General features: G+C 41.6%; 1 protein-coding gene across 2 annotated transcripts; it reads left to right on the top strand.

The window, feature by feature from the left end:
• Window positions 1-1719: 1719 nt before the first annotated feature.
• Window positions 1720-11744, top strand: HCF244 (NAD(P)-binding Rossmann-fold superfamily protein). Of its 2 annotated transcripts, none has more exons than XM_087674872.1 (8): window positions 1720-2436; window positions 2771-3009; window positions 9834-9932; window positions 10025-10219; window positions 10357-10449; window positions 10707-10802; window positions 10918-11081; window positions 11172-11303. In XM_087674872.1, the coding sequence occupies exons 1-7, from the start codon at window positions 2268-2270 to the stop codon at window positions 11077-11079; spliced, it is 1053 nt and encodes a 350-aa protein (XP_087530998.1). In that variant the 5' UTR covers window positions 1720-2267; the 3' UTR covers window positions 11080-11081; window positions 11172-11303. The 2 variants fall into 2 exon arrangements, with proteins under 2 accessions (XP_087530998.1, XP_087530997.1); XM_087674871.1 differs by having other exon boundaries at window positions 1721-2436; window positions 10918-11058; window positions 11172-11744.
• The last annotated feature ends 10094 nt before the right edge of the window (window positions 11745-21838 follow it).

Below are 21838 nucleotides of genomic sequence, written 5' to 3'. Positions count from 1 at the left end.
AGGCAGATAATATCCGAAGATTGAGGAAATCGAAAAAAGTGTGGATGTCCATTCAAGGTACATGTAGAGTACATTGATGGTGTGGATGAAGTGACAATTTTATTATGGGCAACTCATGATGGGCATATTCCTGGTACACGTGCGGACCTATATCACTTATTTGTGCATCTGAGAGCCATTCAATGTTGCACAGATGACTTCTTTGATGTGGGCATATGTCGTCATGTCGCAAAGATGTCGGTTTCCAGGGAAAATTTTCATATACAAAACTCTACATTGTTGGATCGGGTAACCTTTCGATTTTTCATGATCCCAAAGGAAGTTCAAATGTTGTCACATCAAATGCACAACCAAGGTGAATTGCAAATATCATATTTGTCTACAAATCTTTCTATGTATGTGAATCATATATTAATGGTCACAACCTTTTTTTGTCAATAGGAAAGCTCTCGAGTGATGATTGGACGGCAATGTATACGGAGGCTCCAAAATTGAGGGTACAAAACAAGGTTTATGTATACAATTCAGGGTTATCATAAACACTTTGTATGCATGAAAGATTGTTATCACAAATATCCAATGTGCTCACTGTAAGATACTTGCATATGCATTTGTGCAGATGTTGTATGTACAACCTTATACTCCGAATGCATCAGATGAAAAGGATAGGCCATTCATTCTCATCATTCAAGATAAATGGATAGAAATGGCAATTCACTTCTCCCCACATAATGCATGGGTGCTTGATAGCACTTTCATAACTAATGTATTTGCCTTCCATTGTATGCCGCCGTTTTACCAAACCAACATGGTAATGGGATTCCTATTTGGCTCATGTTATGTACAATTGACCATGGCACAAGTCAAGAGAGACTGGCTTTGGAACTAACACTAAAGATGGTATTCTCTAAAATGAATGGTGTTCACCCTAAAACCATTATTATTGACAAATGTTCATAAGAGCTTGAAGCAATCTCAAAAGTCATTAGTGAAGATCCACATTGCTTTGAGAAAGATTAACAAGGATGCCAAGTGCAAACTTCTTGCCATGTTCTCTTATGTTGGTTTCATGTAAAAAAAGCATGGGTGGAGAACTTACTTCCATAGGTATGACTTTGTGATTTTAATATCATGCAAGTTTTGTTTTTGGTATGGAATTGATCCCTCTCATAATGAAATAATGATATCTTTGTTATGGCATGCTTGTATAGGTTCCAGAAGGCATGAGAGATGTTATATATAGCTCAATGATGAGTTTAATGCATGCTTCTACAGAGGCGGAATTTGATGTGAAATATCAAGGGTTATTGCAACAATTCTCCTCCCATTTGAATGTGCAATGCTACGTGTCCACCCCCGAAACTATCCCACAGACATCTATCCTAGTTTACTAAACTAGTAGTAAACTAGTAGTAAACTAGGACCCTGAATTTTTAAAGGACTAAAAGTGTAGCACCTATAAAACCAATGGACTATTAGACTAAATAAAGCCAAATTGCATCAATAGCCCTTAATATAACCCATTCCACGATCCATCTCGAAAAACGAAAAGGAATGCTCTATTTTCTGGCCTAGTTTACTTTGGCCACGCCGATAAAGTGCATAGACGTCCGTTTCAACGTCCCAGATCTCTTCGAGATGCGTGGTGCCTTTTCAACCATGGATCCCAACTCTCCCTTTCATTGAATACCTGTGCGATACAGTCTCGAGCGGCGGCAATACAAGACACTGGTGAAGGCATGGTTGGAGTGGTGGTGCTGCGCGCAGGGCTGGAGTAGCCCAATGGGCTTCCCAAGGCGGTTTTCATACCTCCCTCACGGACAGTAGCAAATAGCACTGTGCCACCTGTGCTTGACGGCCTTCACAGTCCCCCCTTTCCCCAAGATAAGGGGCTTTTTCCCGTTAACGTGCCACATAAGAAAAGTACCTACTCATATAAGTCATGCGGGCGGGGCGTCATATAAGTTTCCTTCGGATGTAAAGGGGCACATATTTTGGAAATAGACAAGGGATCATCACTCAAAGGGACTGGCCATTTAACTTTGTTTATCCGGGGGGTGACGTGGCACCACAGGGAGACTCCAATCCATTGTCCTGTAACACAGGAAAAACTTCTTCAAAGAAACAGAGTAGGATGCTGCCAGGACAACAGTCCAACCGCACAGACATCGACTCTTAGCATTGGTCGGGAGGGTCCTCTGCACCATTAGGCTCTGGTGGATATGCGCTACTAGATCCTCCTACGACACAGAGGAAGACATCAAGCTATGGCAGGTCTGGCTGCTACCCAGACTACGACCCTTCCGTCCTTTGCCGCTTCTAATGGAGTCCCCAAATCCTCCTCGTCTGAACTTCTCATAAGCTCGTCCTTTTGGGGTTCCCTCAAGCTCAATTGCTCCGTTCAAGCTCCCTCCAACAACAAATATGCTTTTGCAGGTATACTCTCACAGTGCCCACGCACAAGCCTAGTCATGCACATTGGTTAAGAAAAGCAGCTGGCTGCTAGGATGATCAATGATGTTCTATATGTTAATGTTTTCTGTTATTTATTGACAATTGGCTTGTGCAAAGTACCCTTATCTTGATGATTTCTGTTATTCAGTGACAATTGACTTGTGCTAAGTGTCTTTAACATATCCGGTCAGGCTTAGTACTGACTGTGTGCTTGTCATTGGCAAAACATACTTAAATCTCAACCCCCAACGTCAATCTTGCACATTTCGCCTAATGGTGTTTTTTGAATTGCTATTACACTATTGGTTGTTTTCAGAGAAGAGGACAGCATATCCGACCATTAGATGCGAAACTCAAAAGGTTATGGCAGCATCCGTAGCAATGTCTGGGACGCCAGTTCGACCAACAAGCATCCTCGTTGTCGGAGCCACAGGGACTCTGGGACGTCAGGTAGTACGAAGGGCACTTGATGAGGGATATGATGTAAGGTGCCTGGTCCGTCCTCGGCCAAACCCTGCTGACTTTTTACGTGACTGGGGTGCAATAGTAGTGAATGTAAGTGCATCTAATCTTACCCTCTTACATCTCGACTCCATCAACATGCCATGTATTATGTATTGGATCAAATGGCAGTGTTACATGCATTCATAGCAAACGTCCACAGTAAAACAGAGTCAGTTAAAAGCGATAGTCACGGTGCCCTTTGTCCATGCATTCATTGTTGGATGTTTATCGATTGTTATTAAAGGCAGATTGACTGCTTGGTTCTTCTTTCTTGGTGGTCGTTGCTGCACTAACTACTACTCTTAGCCAAGCTTTGGAGATACACGTGTTCATGAGAGCAATTTGTGCTCCACCCCTTATGTTCTTTTAGAACATCCTGAGACACACAATATGCAAGGTGTGTATCAGAGGCTATCTGTGTTTTACAACTTTGATTTTGACAGCTGATTGAGTATGACGCTGGCAAAATATACCATAGACATGTGCGAGTAAGTCTGCTCTATTTTACAACTGCTCTTCGATCCCCTATTAGAAGCTCGCTCAGCTGGAAACCTCTCTTAAAGGTGAGTCCTCTCAATGCAGGTTGTACAAGTGCAAGGGAAGTAGCTAGGTAGACACTTTCTGGTGAAGGGGGAGATACGTTATCACAGTGAAAGGGTGAGATAGGTTATGGTGATACTTTACTGGAAGCACCCTGGGTGTCAGTGTTGAGAGAAATGCCATCTCCCCAATAGGCTGCTCCCTCAGATTATTCATTGAAAAGGAAAATGGCTTTATTCAGGAAGGACTACCAAGAGTCTAAGGCAGATTTGACATTGATGCACATGCTTGTAGGGATAAGATTTGGGACTACCAAGAGTCTAAGACAGATTTGACATTGGCAGTTAGGTAGGTTTGACAGTATAAAGATTGTACAAATGCTAAGGAAGCTTTCTTTCGTAGTACAAGATGTGGTGTACTGACTTTGAAGGCACTTGGATTTTCTTTTGGTTGTTTTTCATGTGGTTGAGCATAGACAATATATTATGGTGGGCAAAACTCAGGGACTACACTATTTTAATCGTGGCTTTTTTTTGGGTTCAGGGTTATGTTTGCCATCTGATCATTGTTGCAGCCTTCTTTGATTAGACATAATGTGAACAGTTGATATCTCCTTTGAAAAGTATGTTTCAGGATGAGTTGTTAGGGTTGCTGGGTGGTAATATTTTTTTCGCTTCGGGGTTATTTTTGCAATTTGAATATGACTGCAGCCTTCTTGGATGAGACAATATGCTAAAGGTCTGTATCTCATTGTGACTTGCCCATGTTGGTTATAGGAGAAATGTTGCATCAAGTGGTGGAAGATTTCAAAGTTCTGTTGGGCCATTTTCCTTACTCTTCAGCCAGGCTTTCCATGAGCATGAGTGGTTTTTGACTGTGTGCAATGTGTTGCTCTTCCATCCAAGAGTCGTGTGTTTTTCAGAGGGCTTTCATGCTTGGTCAACTTTTGGTTTGAATGCCCAAAAGCTAGCCTGTGTGTATCAGGTACAATATGCTTCAGCCAAAACAGATTATTCATAGCTTTTTTGGCATCATTGTAGAACTTAGTGTGGGCTGGACTTTCTTCCAGATTTGGAAACTTGTTTATAGTAGTTGACATTTCAAGCAGCCTGGAACACCAGAACACCTATATGAAAAGTATAAGTGGCCGGCTTGCATGGATGCTTATAGATAAGGATTGTCAATCAGAGGAACTTTTTACTAGTTTGGTTTAGAGATATGCTCAAGAGCATATTGTGCTCCTGCAAATTTCTCAAGCTCTTCTAATGTGTGGTTACACAACCATAAAGGATTCTAAGTATGTGCAAAGATTATTATTGATGTCTTTTGGGTTTGATATAGATGTTTCCAGATTGTGTGAGTCTAGCCAGGATGTTGATCTGGTTCATGATGAGAGTGACATAAGAGTGGGCAGCTACTTTGGATGTGGACGTTTCAAAATGACGAATGATGTATGTTTTGTTTCATCTTCCTCCTAGAAAGAGTTCGGGTTGGGATGGTGTACCGTTGAGGATCTAAAAAATTTCCTAACTCTCGTGTGCCCACTGTCAACAAGTATGGAGGATTGTGTGATGCCTACTCAGTGAAAGTCGGCTTTGCTTCTTTTCCTACCCAAAGTGTCAGTACATTGAGGGAGTGACAGCATTGGAGGTCAGTTTCTCTGATGGGTTCATCGTACAAAATCTAAAAGTGAGTTATCCCATGTGAGTCTGCTGGATAAACCTGCCTTAAAGGAGATATTATGGGTGTCACTGTTAGCATTCATGTCATTTCTGCTCGTGAGCCCAAGTCTGAATCAGATGGGGACATTTGGAGCTCTGATGGTGTTTGTGCACCTCTATTGAGTCTGAGCCCATCCATGCCTTGCATTGATTATTCCCCTATTTTTCCTAGGGTCTAGGTTATCTCTGTGCAGCCCTCAGGCCCTCATTTTGCAGGGTGGCCATATTGGCGACTGTCAGCCCTCTTTTGGCAGGGGAGCATATTTGACGGCAGTTGGCCCTTTCTTGGGAGGGCAGCCAGATTTGGCTATCAGGGCTCTAAATAGCCCTTATTCCTTGCACCGCATTCATTTATTCAGTTCTCTTCTTCCTCACATTCAGTCTCCTCCTCCTCATCAGTTCTGCTCCTTTCTGCTGCTGTTCTGTGCCCTCACTGATGTGGTGTTTCAGCCACATGTGCAGTGGTTCCATCTTGTATGTACCCATAATTCAGGTCAGGTTGTTGTGCGCCCGCGCCCCCCCAACTCTCCTCCCCCCCCCAAAAAAAAAGTGTGTAAAAGTGTGGTCCTTGCTTTGGCATGCACACTCAAAGTGGTGCCATGTTAAGTGTGTTGTGAGATATAACCCCCTTATTTTTCCCTCCTTTCTGCCCCTTGCAGGCTTGATTGTGCTCTTCAGCCTGTGAAGGCTCCTTGGAGGACAAAATTGGTGGTTTATGGCAGCAGTCTTTTCATCACAGCAACTTTTGTAGATTTGATGACTTATCATGTTGGATCATTAGGAGAGTTTGGATAGATAGGATAGGGAGGCAGATTGTGATGAACTGCAGCCTTCTCATCACTCCCATCCCCTTCACTTCCCCTTGCCTGGTTAGAGACATCTATCCCTTGTCTCTCCTTCGTGAAACCCTCTGTTTAGGTGCCTGTCTTTCCAAACGTTCGGCAAGTTCAGAAGTTGGACTGGACAACCTATGCCCTTTGGATGTGCAAAGTTGAGATCCTACTTGACACCCTAACCTTTCGAAGTTTGTCACTCCTGTGGCCCACTATAGATTCTGGCATAGGTACCGGGGATCAGGCAGCTCTTTGGGCACAGCTCAATGCTCATTCCCCTTCTTTTCTAAACCATACCAATGTGATTCTTGTTCATATGATGCTTCCACACTTTCTTTGGGGATCAGACTTGGTTGTCTTCACTTTGCTAGATCAAGGCCATTGCCCATCAGATGACCCTCGAGATGTGATTGAGACAGCTCTGTGTCTCTGATTCCCTCATCATGAAGGATCACCTCAACAAGATGAAAGAGAGGAGGGATGAGTTGTCTGTTGAGCTAAAATATGCATTACTTGCTGATTAGCCTCTTAAACAGCCCCAAAACACTCTAAAAATGCTCTTTTAGAGTAAAACCTTAAAACGGGGAGTGGTTCGAGAGAGTTCAGTGGAAACCCTAAAATGGGGAGCGGTTCGAGAGAGTTTAGTGGAAACCCTAATTTTTGGAGCCCTTCCACATCTATAAATAGACAGGCTGTCCCCATTTAGTCATCATCCTTGTTTTGCAGGTTACACCAGCCCACACACCCTATGCTGCTGTTGGCGCCTAGTTTCCAGCCTACAGCCCGCCTCCATCTGCTGTCCAGCCATCATCGACTGCAGCCAAATAATCTTTAGCCTGTCCATTGCTGTAGGCGACAGCTCTCAGCTACTGGTGACTGCTCCAAATTGTCCTAGACTGCTGTTCAGCTTGCTGTTCATCATCTCCAGGGTCAGCCAGCCTGCGTTTTCAGCATTGCAGGCCTTGACACTCTCAGACACTGTTTCAGCCTGCTGTTTATAGCAGACTCTGCACAGTTTCCAGCCCCCGATCGGTGGTACACTGCTGCGTTTACCAGTTTCCAGCCTCCAGATTGCTGCGTTTTGGTGACCAACCTGCTGCCATTCACTGTTCAGCAGTCCTACACTCTGACTGGTGGTCACAGACTTGGGATCTGTCTTCGGTGGACGTCACACTCCGACATTGCTCTGCCCTTGAGCACACTGTACACTCTTACATTCATTTACAACATTCATTCACTTCAGAGTTGTGTTCTCTCTCTCCCTTCTTCTGTTTGTGTTTGAGTTTTGAGTTTTGCGTTTAGGGTTTGAGTTTTTCCCTCTGTGTCTGTGTCTGTGGCTTTGTGTTTCTGTCGTGGTCGTACACTTTGTGTGTCCTCAGTGCAAACCCTAGCAGTCTTCTTAACATTGTCATCCCTCGGGAAGTCCATCTGGGTGGAAGATATGGCTGCGACTTCCTTCACATCTCCCCTCGTTGAGGAGATAGTTCCAATGCTCTTGGAGTAGGAGGCATGTCACAAAAAAGTCAGGTGGAAGAGGTTTACCCATGCTTTTGTGGCTGGCTCATTAGGGAATGTACAAAAGACAAAGGGGAGAAAGGTGAGCAAAATAGGATTGACAAAGACAAGTATAAAATTTCCAAAGGTTTTGGAAATTTTGGGAAGAGTACTCATCCCAAGGAAAAATGTTGAGGAAGTACTCCCACCTTTGGCTTGAGATGAAGGATGGAATGAAGGAGTCAAAGAGTGTGCTACGCTGGTGGTGACAAAACCGTTGCCTTTGTTCAAACTAGGGTTTATTCCCATGAGCAATTAGAGGGTGAGGTGGGTCATCTTCAAGAGAGGAATGATAAGAAATGATGGCTATAATTGCTGAGAATGTTGAAACCAGCCTTCCTTTTGGGGAAAGGGTGGTAATGATATGCTTTACACTTATTACAACAAGAATAAAACTCACATGAACTGAAAATGCAATATTACCACTTAATCTTGAAAAATGGACAGCTTGTTGGGCTCAAAATTGGCGCCCCTTGCGGTATTTCTTCAACTTGAATTGCAATTGGATGATGTACACTTGAGATTTCTTTGATCTCCTTCGATTATCCAAAAGCCTCTTCTTGTCACAAGTGACCAACAAGCTTTCAAACCAATTTGCCCCTTAGTCTGTTTGGGGATCGGCCTTCACCATGCTCCTTCGATGACAAAATCGGCCCCAAATTTGATGTTGGCTGGTTGGCCTCTTGGAATTCTCTGCGAGAAAGAGGCTGAAATCTATTGCTGCCTTGCCCGGACAATCCTTGGAGCTGTCACCTATAGGCAAGAAGTTCAAGAAATGCAGTTGCCCCCTGCCCAAGCTGTCACCTGCCTGAATAAGGCCTGCCCAGGCTGTTGCCTACTATTTGGGCTACAATAGCTGACCAAAATCACCTCCTGTTGGCTAGTGATGGCTGCAACAGCCTTTGCTCTTGCTGGTACATCTTCAAAATGACTTCTCTCTCAACATATAGACGTCCCTAAATATGGCATCCTGCCCAACATCCTCCTCTTTGTGCATACTTTTAACCATGGCCCTTGTTAACTTGAACATGACTAGTTCAGATCATGCCACAATATTTGCAATTCCATCAATAGGCATTGGTTTTATTCATGGAGCTTTCTCAAGGTGAGCTGTGTGTTATGTCTAGGCTGCATGGAGAGGCTTAAGCATAGTGATAGAGGTAAAAGAGAATATAGAGACAGAGAGATGCAGGGAAAGGGAAAGAAGAGGAGGTTTAGAGATAGAGGTAGATGTAGGGAAAGGGAAAGAGGAGGTAATGGAAGAGGAAATAGAGGTAGAGGTTAAAGCAAAAAAAGACGGGGCAAGAAGCCACCTTTTTAAAGCTCCAATGGTCACTTTTCACCAATAAAGTAACTTTTCTAAACAGTTTAACTTTCAAAACTGTTTAAACTGTACAAATTGCATACGAATTTTACATGTCCAATCAGACTCACAGATTGTACTATATGGATCCATCTGCAGATGAAATGCAACTATGGTAGAGACTGCTCGCATATAGGGATTCACATTTTTTTTTTCTCTGATGGTCAGTGGCTAGACAAATATATGATATCATTTCTAGGGTTTAACTTTAATGACATTGCAAAGGATTGCTAGGCGAGCATGTGTATTGGAAAGATTGCCTTGGACTGACACATTGCAGCTGCAACATTTCCATTTGTTTCATTTCTTGGAAATTAGCATATCTGGCATACAAGAACTGTTATCTTTTTGACTCAGCGTGCTTTTGGACTTCATGATCATATTGGTCACATTAGAGGCTTGTTAATCTTTTAGGTGGATTATGATCTATGTCACAATTGTTGTGTGACATTCCCATGTGTTTGATTTCTTGAAAATCAGCATATCTGGCATACTAGAACTGAACTTCTTTTTGACTCAGTTTTTGAACTTCATGGTCATATTGTTCATGTTAGAGGCTTATTACTGTTTTAGGTGGAGTGTACGATATTGATGAGTGTTGTTATGTATGATGTGGCTGTTCTGTGGTTTGAGGTGCCTGACCTATGTCGCTGTTTGTTTGACAATGCATGAATCTTTCAGTGTTCAGACTGGGGCTTCAAAAAGTTCATTTTTCCTGCTAACTATTGTGCGGCTTTTTCTGCTATTGACTTTAACATGCTTGCTAGATGGCCGTTTGTATATTTGTTTGCTCTTTAAAACCATTGAGAGAGAGAGAGAGAGAGAGAGAGAGAGAGAGAGAGAGAGCGAGTCTTGCCATCTCAGGGTGACCTCAGCAAACCAGAGACGTTGCCAGCAGCCTTAGTGGGCATACACACGATCATTGACTGTGCTACTGGTCGGCCTGAAGAACCCATTAGAACAGTGGGTAGTCTCATTATTTTATGCCTGTACATTGCAGTTCTGCTATTTATTTGGTTGTTCTATCACTTCTAATTCATCGGAGGATGCTTCAGGTAGACTGGGATGGTAAAGTGGCATTAATTCAGTGTGCCAAAGCTATGGGCATTCAGAAGTTTGTGTTCTTTTCAATACACAATTGTGACATGCATCCGGAAGTACCACTTATGGAAATCAAGCGTTGCACAGAAAAGTACTTAGCAGACAGTGGACTGAATTATACAACCATCCGGCTCTGTGGTTTCATGCAGGTTGACAGGGCCATGGAGTCTTTTGTATCTTTTAGGTTTGAATGATGCTCTGAATCTGTTTTATTCTGTAGTCTAAGACCTAATGTGATGGTGCAGAGCTCTTGAATATGGTTTCAGTTGTGTGTATGCGCTTTCAGGGCCTTATTGGGCAATATGCTGTTCCAGTTCTTGAAGAGAAGTCAGTCTGGGGAACAGATGCTTCAACAAGGATTGCTTACATGGATACTCAGGTACCGTTATTTGATTGCAGATAAATTTCTTTCGTATTCATAGCCTGTTTCTCATATTGAATTAAGATGTGTCCTGAATGAAGCTGAAAACTTCAAGTGCATCCACCCCTCAAGCTACAAAGTCAGTGCACCCTTGTGCTTTCTGTATGCTGTCTACTATTTGAAGTAGTATAGTTTCATGCTAAATGCATGATAACTGGGCCACCTCATAGCGGTTTGCACCTGTATTTGATGATCCATTACCTAACACTCTGCAGGATGTAGCTCGCCTAACTTTAGCAGCAATCAGGAGTGAGAAGGCAGACAAGAAGCTGTTTACTTTTGCAGGTCCTCGTTCCTGGACAACACAAGAGGTGGTCTTTTATACATATTCTGGCTTTACCTATCTCTTCCTTCGTAAACAGTCTTGTCATGCAACTCTGAGTGATGTTAGGCTAATCAGTCCATGCTTTATTTCTCAATGCACAGGTAATAAGTTTATGTGAAAGATTAGCTGGACAAGATGCCAAGGTCACAACAGTTCCTGTTGGTGTGTTGAAGTTTACGCGTCTTCTGACCCGTTTTTTCCAATGGACCAACGATGTTGCAGATCGGCTAGCTTTCTCAGAGGCAGGGTTTGATGGAACTTGAATGTAGTAGACACAGTCTTGAATGATGTTCTTTGAGTTTTACATGCTTCACTGTCCTTAAGCAAACAATCTTCTGGTTGTTGCCATTGGCAGGTTCTTACCGGTGATATGGTGTTCTCTGCACCAATGACTGATACCTACTCAATACTGGGGGCAGATCCTAAGGATACTACCACTTTAGAACAGTACTTGCAAGAATACTACTCCAACATTCTTAAGAAGTTGAAAGATTTGAAAGCCCAATCGAAGCAAGGAGACTTCTACATTTGAGTGTATCCAAATTCCTTTCAGTGTAGTCTGGATCCATTTCTGGACATAAAACACCTAATCTGCCGCGTCTTGTTTTGGCCCTCCATGGCAAAGTGGAAAGACTTCCTGTAGTCTGAGGAGCAAGGATCTTCCCATTTTTTGATCTCTCTATCTCTCACACACACACACACACACACACACACACACACACACAGACGTGGATGTGAAGCCTGAGTCAAGAATGCATTGTGGTTTTGAGCAGCATGTGAGTACTATTGATGAGTAAACCCTTTACAAGTCCATAACAAGATCACAGTACAACTAAGGGACAGGACAATATTGTATATTGTAGATACTAATTTCATACCAGGTGCAAAAATTTAAATCATTATGCATATTGGTTTTATGTTTTGTGAATTAGGAAGGCAGGTCCAGTCAATAGAATCATACAACAACTTACCATATACAAAGAGAGCATATGTTGCAATCTTGCGGCAGGTCCAGTCAATAGAATCATACAACAACTTTGAACCATATACAATGAGAGCATATGTTGCAATCTTGCATTGCGTTGGTAATCGAATGACAATTCCTCATGCATTTAGGGAATTAAAAGATAGAAAATAAGAAGTTACAATTTACTGAAGAACTGTAGAGTTTGGTGATCAATGGACAACTTATTATGCATTTTGCAATTAAAAGGAGGAAAATAGGAACATAGAACTCCTATGGAAGAACTAGATACAATTGGTTACAACAATGGCAATAGCACAATTCCTTTTAGGACAACACTTGCACAACCTTGAATGCATCAAAAGTCAAATTCTATGGAGAACATAATAAGTCAACCCTCTTGCAAGAAAGATGTGATCTTGTGTTGATATTGACAATCTGGTTACAAGCAATTCAATAGCAAATTTAGGGGTAATCCTATTATAGAAATGTGATATGGAGATATACACAGACACACATTATATGTATGTATGTATGTATCATTGAAACAACATGAAAAGAAAAGTCATATTGTTTGCTAAGTTCATTAGTTGGAATTGGTCTCTTTGTTGGAAGCTCATATACAATAGAAGAATTGTATGCCCCTATATCGTAAGTGATAAAAACCATGGTGCATGTAGTGTCTTGTAATCTTAATATCATCTTATTGCAAGGCTAGAGCCCAAAAGTGCTTTCACTAGTTTAAGTTAATCAATACTTGTTGGCTTGTTTAATGCATGCTTTATTCGTATGTGTATGGTAGATAATTGTCACAAGGGGGCTTTATTTGGGGACTAGGGTTTTAAAAGGAGAGTAGATTTATGAAGGAGATATTTTTCTATTGAGGGGAGATGGGGATTTTGGACTTGGAGGTGAGGGTTTGTGTGAGATTGTATAACAGAAGCAAGCATATGGAGAGGATAAAGTGTATTTAAAACACAAATGTTGGGGGTAAAGGTGCCTCCGTCTAGCTGCTCGTGTATTACTATACTGACAGTATTCGTCACTGCACTGCATGTGGCGGGTGCTCGTCACAGTCACTTATTCTTTATTTTTTTAGTGATAGTTTGAATAAAGGAAGGTCTGGCCACACATTGTGGTTGTTGGAGTTTTCACTTTTAAGTCTCTCTCTCTCTTAGCTCTTGCTCTCCATCCGTCATAGCTCTTACCGCCAAGCTTCTTTCTCTTGGGTTTTACTTTCCTTTCAATTGGTATAAGAGCAAAGGCGTTGGAGCTTGTCCGATATTCTCTTCAGCTCGAATTTGAAGCGCTTCAACCTGAGCTTCAATGGCAGCCATGGCACCTTCATTTGCATGTATGTTTTGATCTCCTGCCTCCTCCTCGAGCTTCTGGATCTTCATCGGTTTCTTTTCGAGTTGCATTGGAGCCCCCTTGACATTGCCAAGTGCCCCCGAGGATTGTTGAAGATCTCCTAGTCTCCAGGAACAGCTAGCACAATTTTCGGCACATTTTTAGGGGACTGGGCTAATCTGCTCTCCGACATTTCCCTGTTCCTCCTCGACTTTTCGGCACTCTTGGCAACCCTCTCGAGCATTGCTTGACTCCTCGGCATTAGTCCTCGACTCTCAGTGATCGATTCAAGTGTTTTGATGTAAATGTCAAAATAAGATATCACTTGACATTTATTGTTTGATACTTCTTGGCATTGTCCGTTTGATATCTATTGATGCTCGATGATGTCTGGATGTTATGTCTGCTTTGGAACCGATTTGGAGCAGATTTCAACATCGTTTGGAGCTTCATTTAACAGTAAATTGCTTGCTGTAATACAGTGGACTGAAGCTCATTTACTTGGTGTTGGCATCAGTTCATGTATACGGGGTGCTCACTGGAGGTTTAAATGATCATATCGATGTATTTGGAGGTTGTCAAATACTTTTTCTTGATTTCGGAATGCTTTTGAGCTTGGATTAGGCTCCGACTTGGTCGTTCTTCACTGGCATTTGGTTTCAGTTGGCATGCTTTGAACCGGTCTATACCTATTGTCACTGCTTGGCATTTAGGCCTCATGCATTTATGCTTTGGTTAGATATAGATGTCACTTGGTTTGTTGATGCTTGACAGTTACTTGGAGCTTCATCTTCAGATGTATTTGAGCATTTTGGATCTATTGGGCATTATATTTGGTTGTCAGTTACATGCTCTTTGAATGCTTTCAAGCTTATGCTTTACGGGTCTGAGATAGCTTGGGATTTATGCTCTCGATGTACCCTATTGGGATTTGGCAGTCTGATGCTATGTATTTGATGTATTAGAGCGTTGTTTGCTCTCTTTGCATCTGACTTCACTTCTAGTGGAAGCCTCTTGGTATATTCGGATATACATAGAGTCTTATTTGAGCTTGTGGGACGGTTACATACATTTGCTCTCTTGAGAGCTTTATGTTTGCAGTTAGTCTGTAGTGGATTGATTTGATATGCTTATTGGGGCAAGCATCTCTCTCTGTCACATGTTAGTCAGTTTAGTATGCATCTTGGATGGTTATGTATTGAGCTTCTTGCTCTATCAGTTGTGCTTGTACTTGGTCTCTTCTCTTACCCCGAGACCCATTACATGCATGACTTATGGACCTATGAGATGTCTCTTGCCTGACAGGTTATTGGTTTGACAGTTCTTGGTATTTTCTTGCCCTTGGAAACTCATTGTTGGATGTATCTTGCTACCTGGCAATTGCAGTGCATATGTATCAATGATTGCTTCATTTTGGAACAGTTTTACATACTGTTGTCTCCTCCATGCCCTTGGGATAGTAAATCATTCGATGGCATGTACTGCATCGAAATCTCAATCTTGCTTCTTCCCGATCTTTCTTGGCTTACTCATACCTAGCGAGCCACGTCTTCATGGATGCATGGTGCAACATACATAAATGATTCACTTTCTCCTCCATTGTAGCATCCATCCTTTTTCTACCCCATTTCCAACCACCACATCTCTAGTCAACCTGCCATCATCCTTCAGCGACCATAGCATACTGTTGTCTAGATCCACCGTTGGTAGCCACTATGAAATATGCACTAAAACCTCAAACACCAAACAACCTTCAGCCATGCTACCTTTGGCCGAGCTCGTTGTCACACAAAGCCTTTCAAGATTTTCATGAAGCACTCCAAGAAGAATATCCATTATATATGGACAAGTCCTGCAATCTCCACTTCATCTGCAAGATGCACCAGGACGTGGATTTGTATCATGAGCATGTTGGTGGGCAAGTACTTCTCAAAGAGAAAAACCATCTCTACTACTCCTTGCCTTGTGGATTCAATAGAGGATGTCGAGCTGAAATTTACAAATTTTGAGCACTTCTATGAGGGTAATGCTTACTATTTGATGTTATCTTGGTCATATTTAGTGGACATGTGCTTCTCTTGGTAAAATCCACGCTTTCAGTCAAATTTAGTAGTGGTTTTAGTGCATTTTTTGCTAATTACAGTAACCTGTAATTTTGCTTTTTTGCATTGATTTGGGATAGTATGGCTGGTCATCTGAAAGATAGAGCTCTCTTTAACATTTCCAAGTTGAACGGTACCAACTATGGGTATTGGAAGTCCCAAATATGGCAAGTTTTGATACAGAAGTTGTGGATTAAACCCTTGGATTTCAAGGGCATTAAACCTAAGGATATGGATGATGATGTTTGGATGGAAGTTGATGAGCTGTGCAAGTCTACCATTATTTTGTCACTCTCATAAGAGGTCCATCATAATGTTGTTGAAGATGATATATGGAAAAAGATTCAGGAGCTCTATACGTAGCAGAGTCCTGCGTCATAGATGTGTTGGTTGAAGCAATTAATGGACCTTCGCATGGAGGGGACCTCCCTTTCATATCATTTCAATCAGTTTCATGCTATCATGAAGAGTCTGTTGTCATAGGGTATTGAGTTCAAAGACAACTTGCACCCGTTGTTTCTACTTGGTACCTTGCCTGAATCATGGGATGTCTTCCGTACTACCATATGTACGAACAAGCTTGATGGGTTGAAAATCAAAGATGTTGAGAGTGCTTTATTGATTGAGGAAATCAACAAGAGAAACAATGATGCTTCTCGCTCTTCACATGCATTGACCATTAGAGGTGGCATATATGGCAGACATGATAACGATCATAAGGACAGGGACTCTTAGAAGTCCAGGTCCAAGTCACGTAGTCGCAGTAAGTCCTATGGATGAAAGTCTGATATTATCTGTTATTATTATGGGAAAGCAGGACATATTAGACCGCAGTGCCATAAAATGCGCGATGATAAGCGCAATGAAAAGAGAAAAGAAAAAGTGTAGGAAAAGTCTTCTAAGTGCAGTATTGTACCTGCAAAGTTCATTGTGAAGATAGAAGAGGTTAATATCACGCAGGCCACTGATTCAGATGATGATTACATACTTGCAGTTTCTTCATGCGATGCCTTACAGGCTTATGAGATATATTCTAATGTATGCACAGTGCTGGCTCTTGGATTCGGGTGCGTCCTTTCATGTGACACCCTGTAGAGATTGGTTTCATACCTATCATACCATGTCTGGTTCTGTGCGTTTTGGTGATGATAGGTCTCTTGACATTGTGGACATTGGAGATGTTAGGCTGAGTTTCATTCTGGCAGTTCTTTTATTTTGCACGATGTATGCCATATACCTGCGTTGACTCGCAGCCTTATGTCAGCTGGACAGCTTGATGATGCATGATATTTTGTGTCTTTTGGAGACTTTGCATGGAAGATTACTTGTGGTAGGCTTGTACTTGCAAGAGATGTCAAGTTTGGCAGCCTTTACCCCTTGTATTTGGAGCTACATTGGATCATGTTTTGTTTGTGGGTTCTATTTCCCATGTATCCCTTTAGCATGCTCGTTTGGGACATATGTCTCTTAAAGGAATGAAAATTCTCCGTGCTTTGCAGTATATTTTGCCTTTTGACTCTTCATATTTTGATTCTTGTGATCATTGTTTGTATGGCAGGCAAACTAGAAATACGTATAAAAAGTCTAGTAAGAAACGCATGGGTGAGCTATTGGCTCTTGTGTACTCAAATGTATATGGGCCCATGCCTTTCAGTCACTTGGTGGAGCAAAGCACTTTGTTATTTTCATAAATGATTACTCACGTAAGGTTTGGGCTTATCCCATAAAGAGAAAATCTGATGTCTTAGACACATTTCAGCGTTGGCTTGTATTGATAGAGAACCAATCTAGGAAAAGGCTCAAATGCCTAAGGTTAGATAATGGGGGTGAGTATGTATCATGTGCTTTTGAGCAGTTTTGTGATGAGCGGGATATTAAGCGTCAGTTGACCGCCCCTTACACCCCACCCCAGAATGGTATGGCTGAATGCATGAATAGGACCAGTCAAGAAAGGGTCCGTAGCATGCTTAGCCAGGTTGGCTTACAGTAGCACTTTTGAGCTGAGGCAGTTACTATTGTAGTGCATCTCATTTACAGGTCGCCTAGCAGTGGCATTGACTTTTAGGTTGTAGAGGAGGTATGGGCAGGCAAGCCCCTCTCTTATGATCATTTGCGTGTCTTTGGATGTGAGGCATTCTGCCATGTGTCCAAGGGTAAATGCAATAAGCTGGATCCTAAAAGTGTTAAAATTCATTAGCTATGGAGATGCAGGAAAGATGGGTTACCATCTATGGGATCCGCAAGCGCAGAAAGTGATCTGCAACCATGATGTCATCTTTCAGGAGGACAAAATGCATATGTAGCCTAAGAAAGTGGTTGAGGTACGCAGAGTTATCTTTCAAGAGGAGCCATCTGCTCCTGTTCAGCCTGCTCCACGACCAGCTAGACAACGTGCGGCATCACCTGATGCTCATGGACCAGATACTAGACATGCTGATGTTAGATAGGATGTCGGTCAAGTAGCAGAGTCTGGGTTGAGGCATTCTACTAGAGATAGACGACTTCCTAACCGTTTTGTACCCTCTATGGATTATGTACTGGTTACAGATGTAGGAGAGCCTCTCACTTATGATGAGGCTATGCACAGGGGTGATTGTCGCTCTTGGGAGAGGGCTATGTAGTCTAAGCTTTGACTCATTGCATAAGAATTAGACTTGGGATTTGGTTTCCTTGCCTCAGGGTAAGAAGGCTTTGCCATGTAAGTAGGTGTACAAGCTGAAAAGTACCCTTGGACACCCCAAGCCGGCATACAAGGCTCGATTGGTTGCTAAGGGTTTTAATCAGGAGCATGGTGTTGACTTTGATGAAGTCTTTTCTCCTGTGGTCAAGATGACCACCCTACGCTTAGTCTTGGCCTTGGTTGCACAGCTTGACTTGGACTTATACTAGATGGATGTCAAGACGGCTTTTCTACACGGAGACTTGCATGATGAGATTTACATGGAGTAGCCTAAGGGCTTTGCAGAACCTGGCAGGGAACACCTAGTGTGCAAGCTAAAGAAGAGTCTATATGGCTTGAAGCAGGCACCTAGGGAATGATACCATAAGTTTGATGCATTCATGTAGTCATAGGGCTATAGCCGTAGTGCTATGAATCCGTGCTTGTACACGAAGAAAGCCCGTGATAGTTCCTTACTGATTTTGGTACTCTATATGGATGACATGCTTTTAGCAGGGACAACTCATGAGGAGCTAGATGCTCTTAAGGCTCAGCTAAAAAAAAAGAGCTTTGAGATGAAAGATCTGGGACATGCCTCTCATATACTTGGAATGCTCATTACGTGCGATAGATCTTAGGGACTACTCTATTTGTCACAGAGGGAATACATTTATAAAGTCCTTGAGTGCTTTCGCATGCAAGATACTAAGTCTATTGGCTGTCTATTACCTTCTCATGTGAAGGTTGCACAGGCCGATTATTCGTAGATAGATGAGTAGAGGGCCGAGATGGCCAAGATTCTCTATGCATCAGCCATGGGCAGTCTTATGTATCCCATGATAGCCACCCATCCAGATATAGCTTTTGCAGTTGGGGTTGTGTCACCTTATATGGCTACACCTGGCAAGAAACATTGGGATGCCGTGAAGGGTATCATGAGGTACCTGAAGGGCACAATAGAGATGTGTCTTTGTTATGGCATCTAGGATACATGAGTCATGGGGTACACTGACTCTGATTATGGAGGACACACAGATAGTAGGAAGTCCACTTCTGGCTATGTCTTCACTTATGTTGGAGGGGCTATCTCTTGGATGTCCAGGCGCAGAAGTGTACGGATCTTTCTACTACAGAGGCCGAGTATATTGCAGCCACAGAGACTTGCAAGGAGGCTATCTGGTTAGGCCATTTGATTGCAAAACTTGGTATGACAGATGCTATGCCTACACTGTATTCGGATTCTATGAGTGCCATTCAGTTGGCTAAGAATCTGGTCTTCCATGCGAAGACAAAACATATTTAGGTGAGATATCACTTCATTCTTCGCGAGGTTGTTGAGGACAGGTTTGTTGACCTTGTCAAGATTCCGACTGAGCAGAATCCTATAGAATTGCTCACGAAAAGCCTCACTACCGAGTGCTTTGCCTTTCTCAGGAGATTGATGGGCATTGAATGAGATGACGTCTTTTTCCTCATCTCGTTGTACATGTGTACATGTTGTACTGTCTTTTCTTTTTCTCTCTCACTGGGGCAGATTCGCCTTTAAGTGGGAGGTTGTTGGGGGTAAAGGCGCATCCACCTAGCCGCCTGTGTATTACTACATTGACAGTACCTGCCATTGCATACTGCAAGTGGCGGGCGTCTATCATAGCCACTTATTATTTATTCTTTTAGTAACATTTTGAATAAAGGAAGGCCCGGCCACACATTGTGGTTATTGGAGTTCCCACTTTTGAGTCTCTCTCTCTCTTGGCTCTTGCTCTCCATCTGCCATAGCTCTCATCGCCAAGCTTCTTCCTCCTGGGTTCCACTTCCCTTTCAACAAATGAGCTAAAAGGTAACATTGATTTGAAATTGAGTTGGACATTGATAAAAGGTTGCACATAATCAACTTTTGTATGTCACAGAGGTGTGTTAGCGAGGGTGTCACACTAATGATGAAAGATTTGTCTCAGGATGTCGAGAGAGAATAATGATGATGGATGATGGGATGATTATGATCATAAACAATGATGGAGGCTTGGTGTGGGGTTGCTTATACATAAACATAGGGTGCATGAATAAATTGTCCTAATCCAAAAGGATAGCTGAACCTAGTTGCTCATGTGTCCATGTAGCAAAAAGACATGCACTCCACTAAATTGATAAGTGTGGAGTGTGAACAAGCTTAATGAGTTGGTTGATGAAAAGGAGAAGAAATTCTAGTTTCACTTAATATGCTTGAAGTGGATAAGATTCACATAAGGTAAATTGACATACTATCACAGTGATCGAGCTCCTAATGTCCTTGTTTGACCCAGATTGAGGTTCTTAAGTAGGAGATGCACATAAGAAGAAGACAATGAAGTGTATCTACCAACAACCCCTCTCAAATCTTGGGTGTGGTTGAAGGTGAGAGAAGCAAAAAATCTACCAAAATATTGGACCATGTAATTGTCAATGAAGTCTATTGAAGAAGAAGTCTAGACAAGTAGCATGGCACCCTCTCTAGATAAGAACTTGTTGATGGGGGTGGCAAGAAGATGCCAATGGGATTGGAGAGGCCTTGAATGGGTTACACCAAATGTATTTAATCATAAAGTGATGACCCAAGTCTCTGATCTGTTTAGAAGATAATAGCAAGGAGATATTGAAGGCTCCATAAAGTAGTAAATACCAACCAAAATAGACATCAAGGACCAAACGGTGCAAGATAGGCATGCTAGTAACATGAAAGGGTGGCTATATATATATATATATATCATGTGCTCATTCAGATTAGAGTGCATTCACACACCCTATAGGTATCAAGTTTTTTCATTTCTATTTGGTGCACCACAAACCACATTTAAATTACTAAAATAAATCAATCGATCACTTTTTCATGTGCATCCATGCTTTCAATACACATCATTTAAATAAAATAAAATAAACCTATAGTTCATATTTCACGTGCTTCATGTGCTAAATATGCATATAGTAATTTGTAATAAAATAAACCAACTATCACTCATGCACATGTTGGTAAAAAAAAGTGCTCACACACAATAATTTATAATTTAGAGACTCTCAGAATCGGATTCGAAGTCCAGGGTTCATTTAATGCATCACGAACACGTAATAATTTTTTAATGGATAAAATGAAATTCTTACCACCCCTATCTTCACAATGTCTTTATCTCATGTAGTAATATATATATATATATATATATATATATATATATATGGGATTGGAGAGGCCTTGAATGGGTCACACCAAATGTATCTAATCATAAAGTGATGACCCAAGTCTCTAATCTGTTTAGAAGATAATAGCAAGGAGATAATGAAGGCTCCATAAAGCAATAAATACCAACCAAAATAGACATCAAGGACCAAATGGTGCATGATAGGCATGCTAGTAGCATGAAAGGGTATATATATATATATATATATATATATATATATATATATATATATATATATATATATATATATATATATATATATATATATATATATATAACTACATGAGATAAAGACATTGTGAAGATGTGTATTTCTAAAAAGAGCTCCTCATGATTTGGCAATCCCAAAAGAGCTCCTCTAATCTGTTTAGAAGATAATAGCAAGGAGATAATGAAGGCTCCATAAAGCAGTAAATACCAACCAAAATAGACATCAAGGACCAAATGGTGCATGATAGGCATGCTAGTAGCATGAAAGGGTATATATATAGATATATATATACACATCTTCACAATGTCTTTATCTCATGTAGTTATATATATATATATATATATATATATATATATATATATAAACTACATGAGATAAAGACATTGTGAAGATGTGTATTTCTAAAAAGAGCTCCTCATGATTTGGCAATCCCACTTTGAAGTTGATAGAAGGGCTAGGGTATCCATGGCCACATCCTTGATATCAATATCCCCTCTAAAAAGAGATAGCGGGTTTGAGGAAACAATCAA

This window comes from Lygodium microphyllum, chromosome 3, assembly GCF_053477565.2.
Source record: "Lygodium microphyllum isolate KBCC chromosome 3, Lygodium_microphyllum_v1.1.10, whole genome shotgun sequence".
In the NCBI taxonomy this organism is placed as follows: domain Eukaryota; kingdom Viridiplantae; phylum Streptophyta; class Polypodiopsida; order Schizaeales; family Lygodiaceae; genus Lygodium; species Lygodium microphyllum.
Note: the sequence above shows the minus strand (reverse complement) of the source record. Positions and strands in the feature narration are given on the sequence as shown.

Bases quoted from the DNA above. Each gene is read 5' to 3' on its own strand.
- HCF244 (XM_087674871.1), top strand. From the start codon at position 2,268: ATGGCAGGTCTGGCTGCTACCCAGACTACGACCCTTCCGTCCTTTGCC. The intron at 9,933-10,024 runs GTGGGTAGTCTC...AGGATGCTTCAG, and splicing joins CTGAAGAACCCATTAGAACA to GTAGACTGGGATGGTAAAGT. The intron at 11,059-11,171 runs GCAGGGTTTGAT...TGCCATTGGCAG, and splicing joins ATCGGCTAGCTTTCTCAGAG to GTTCTTACCGGTGATATGGT.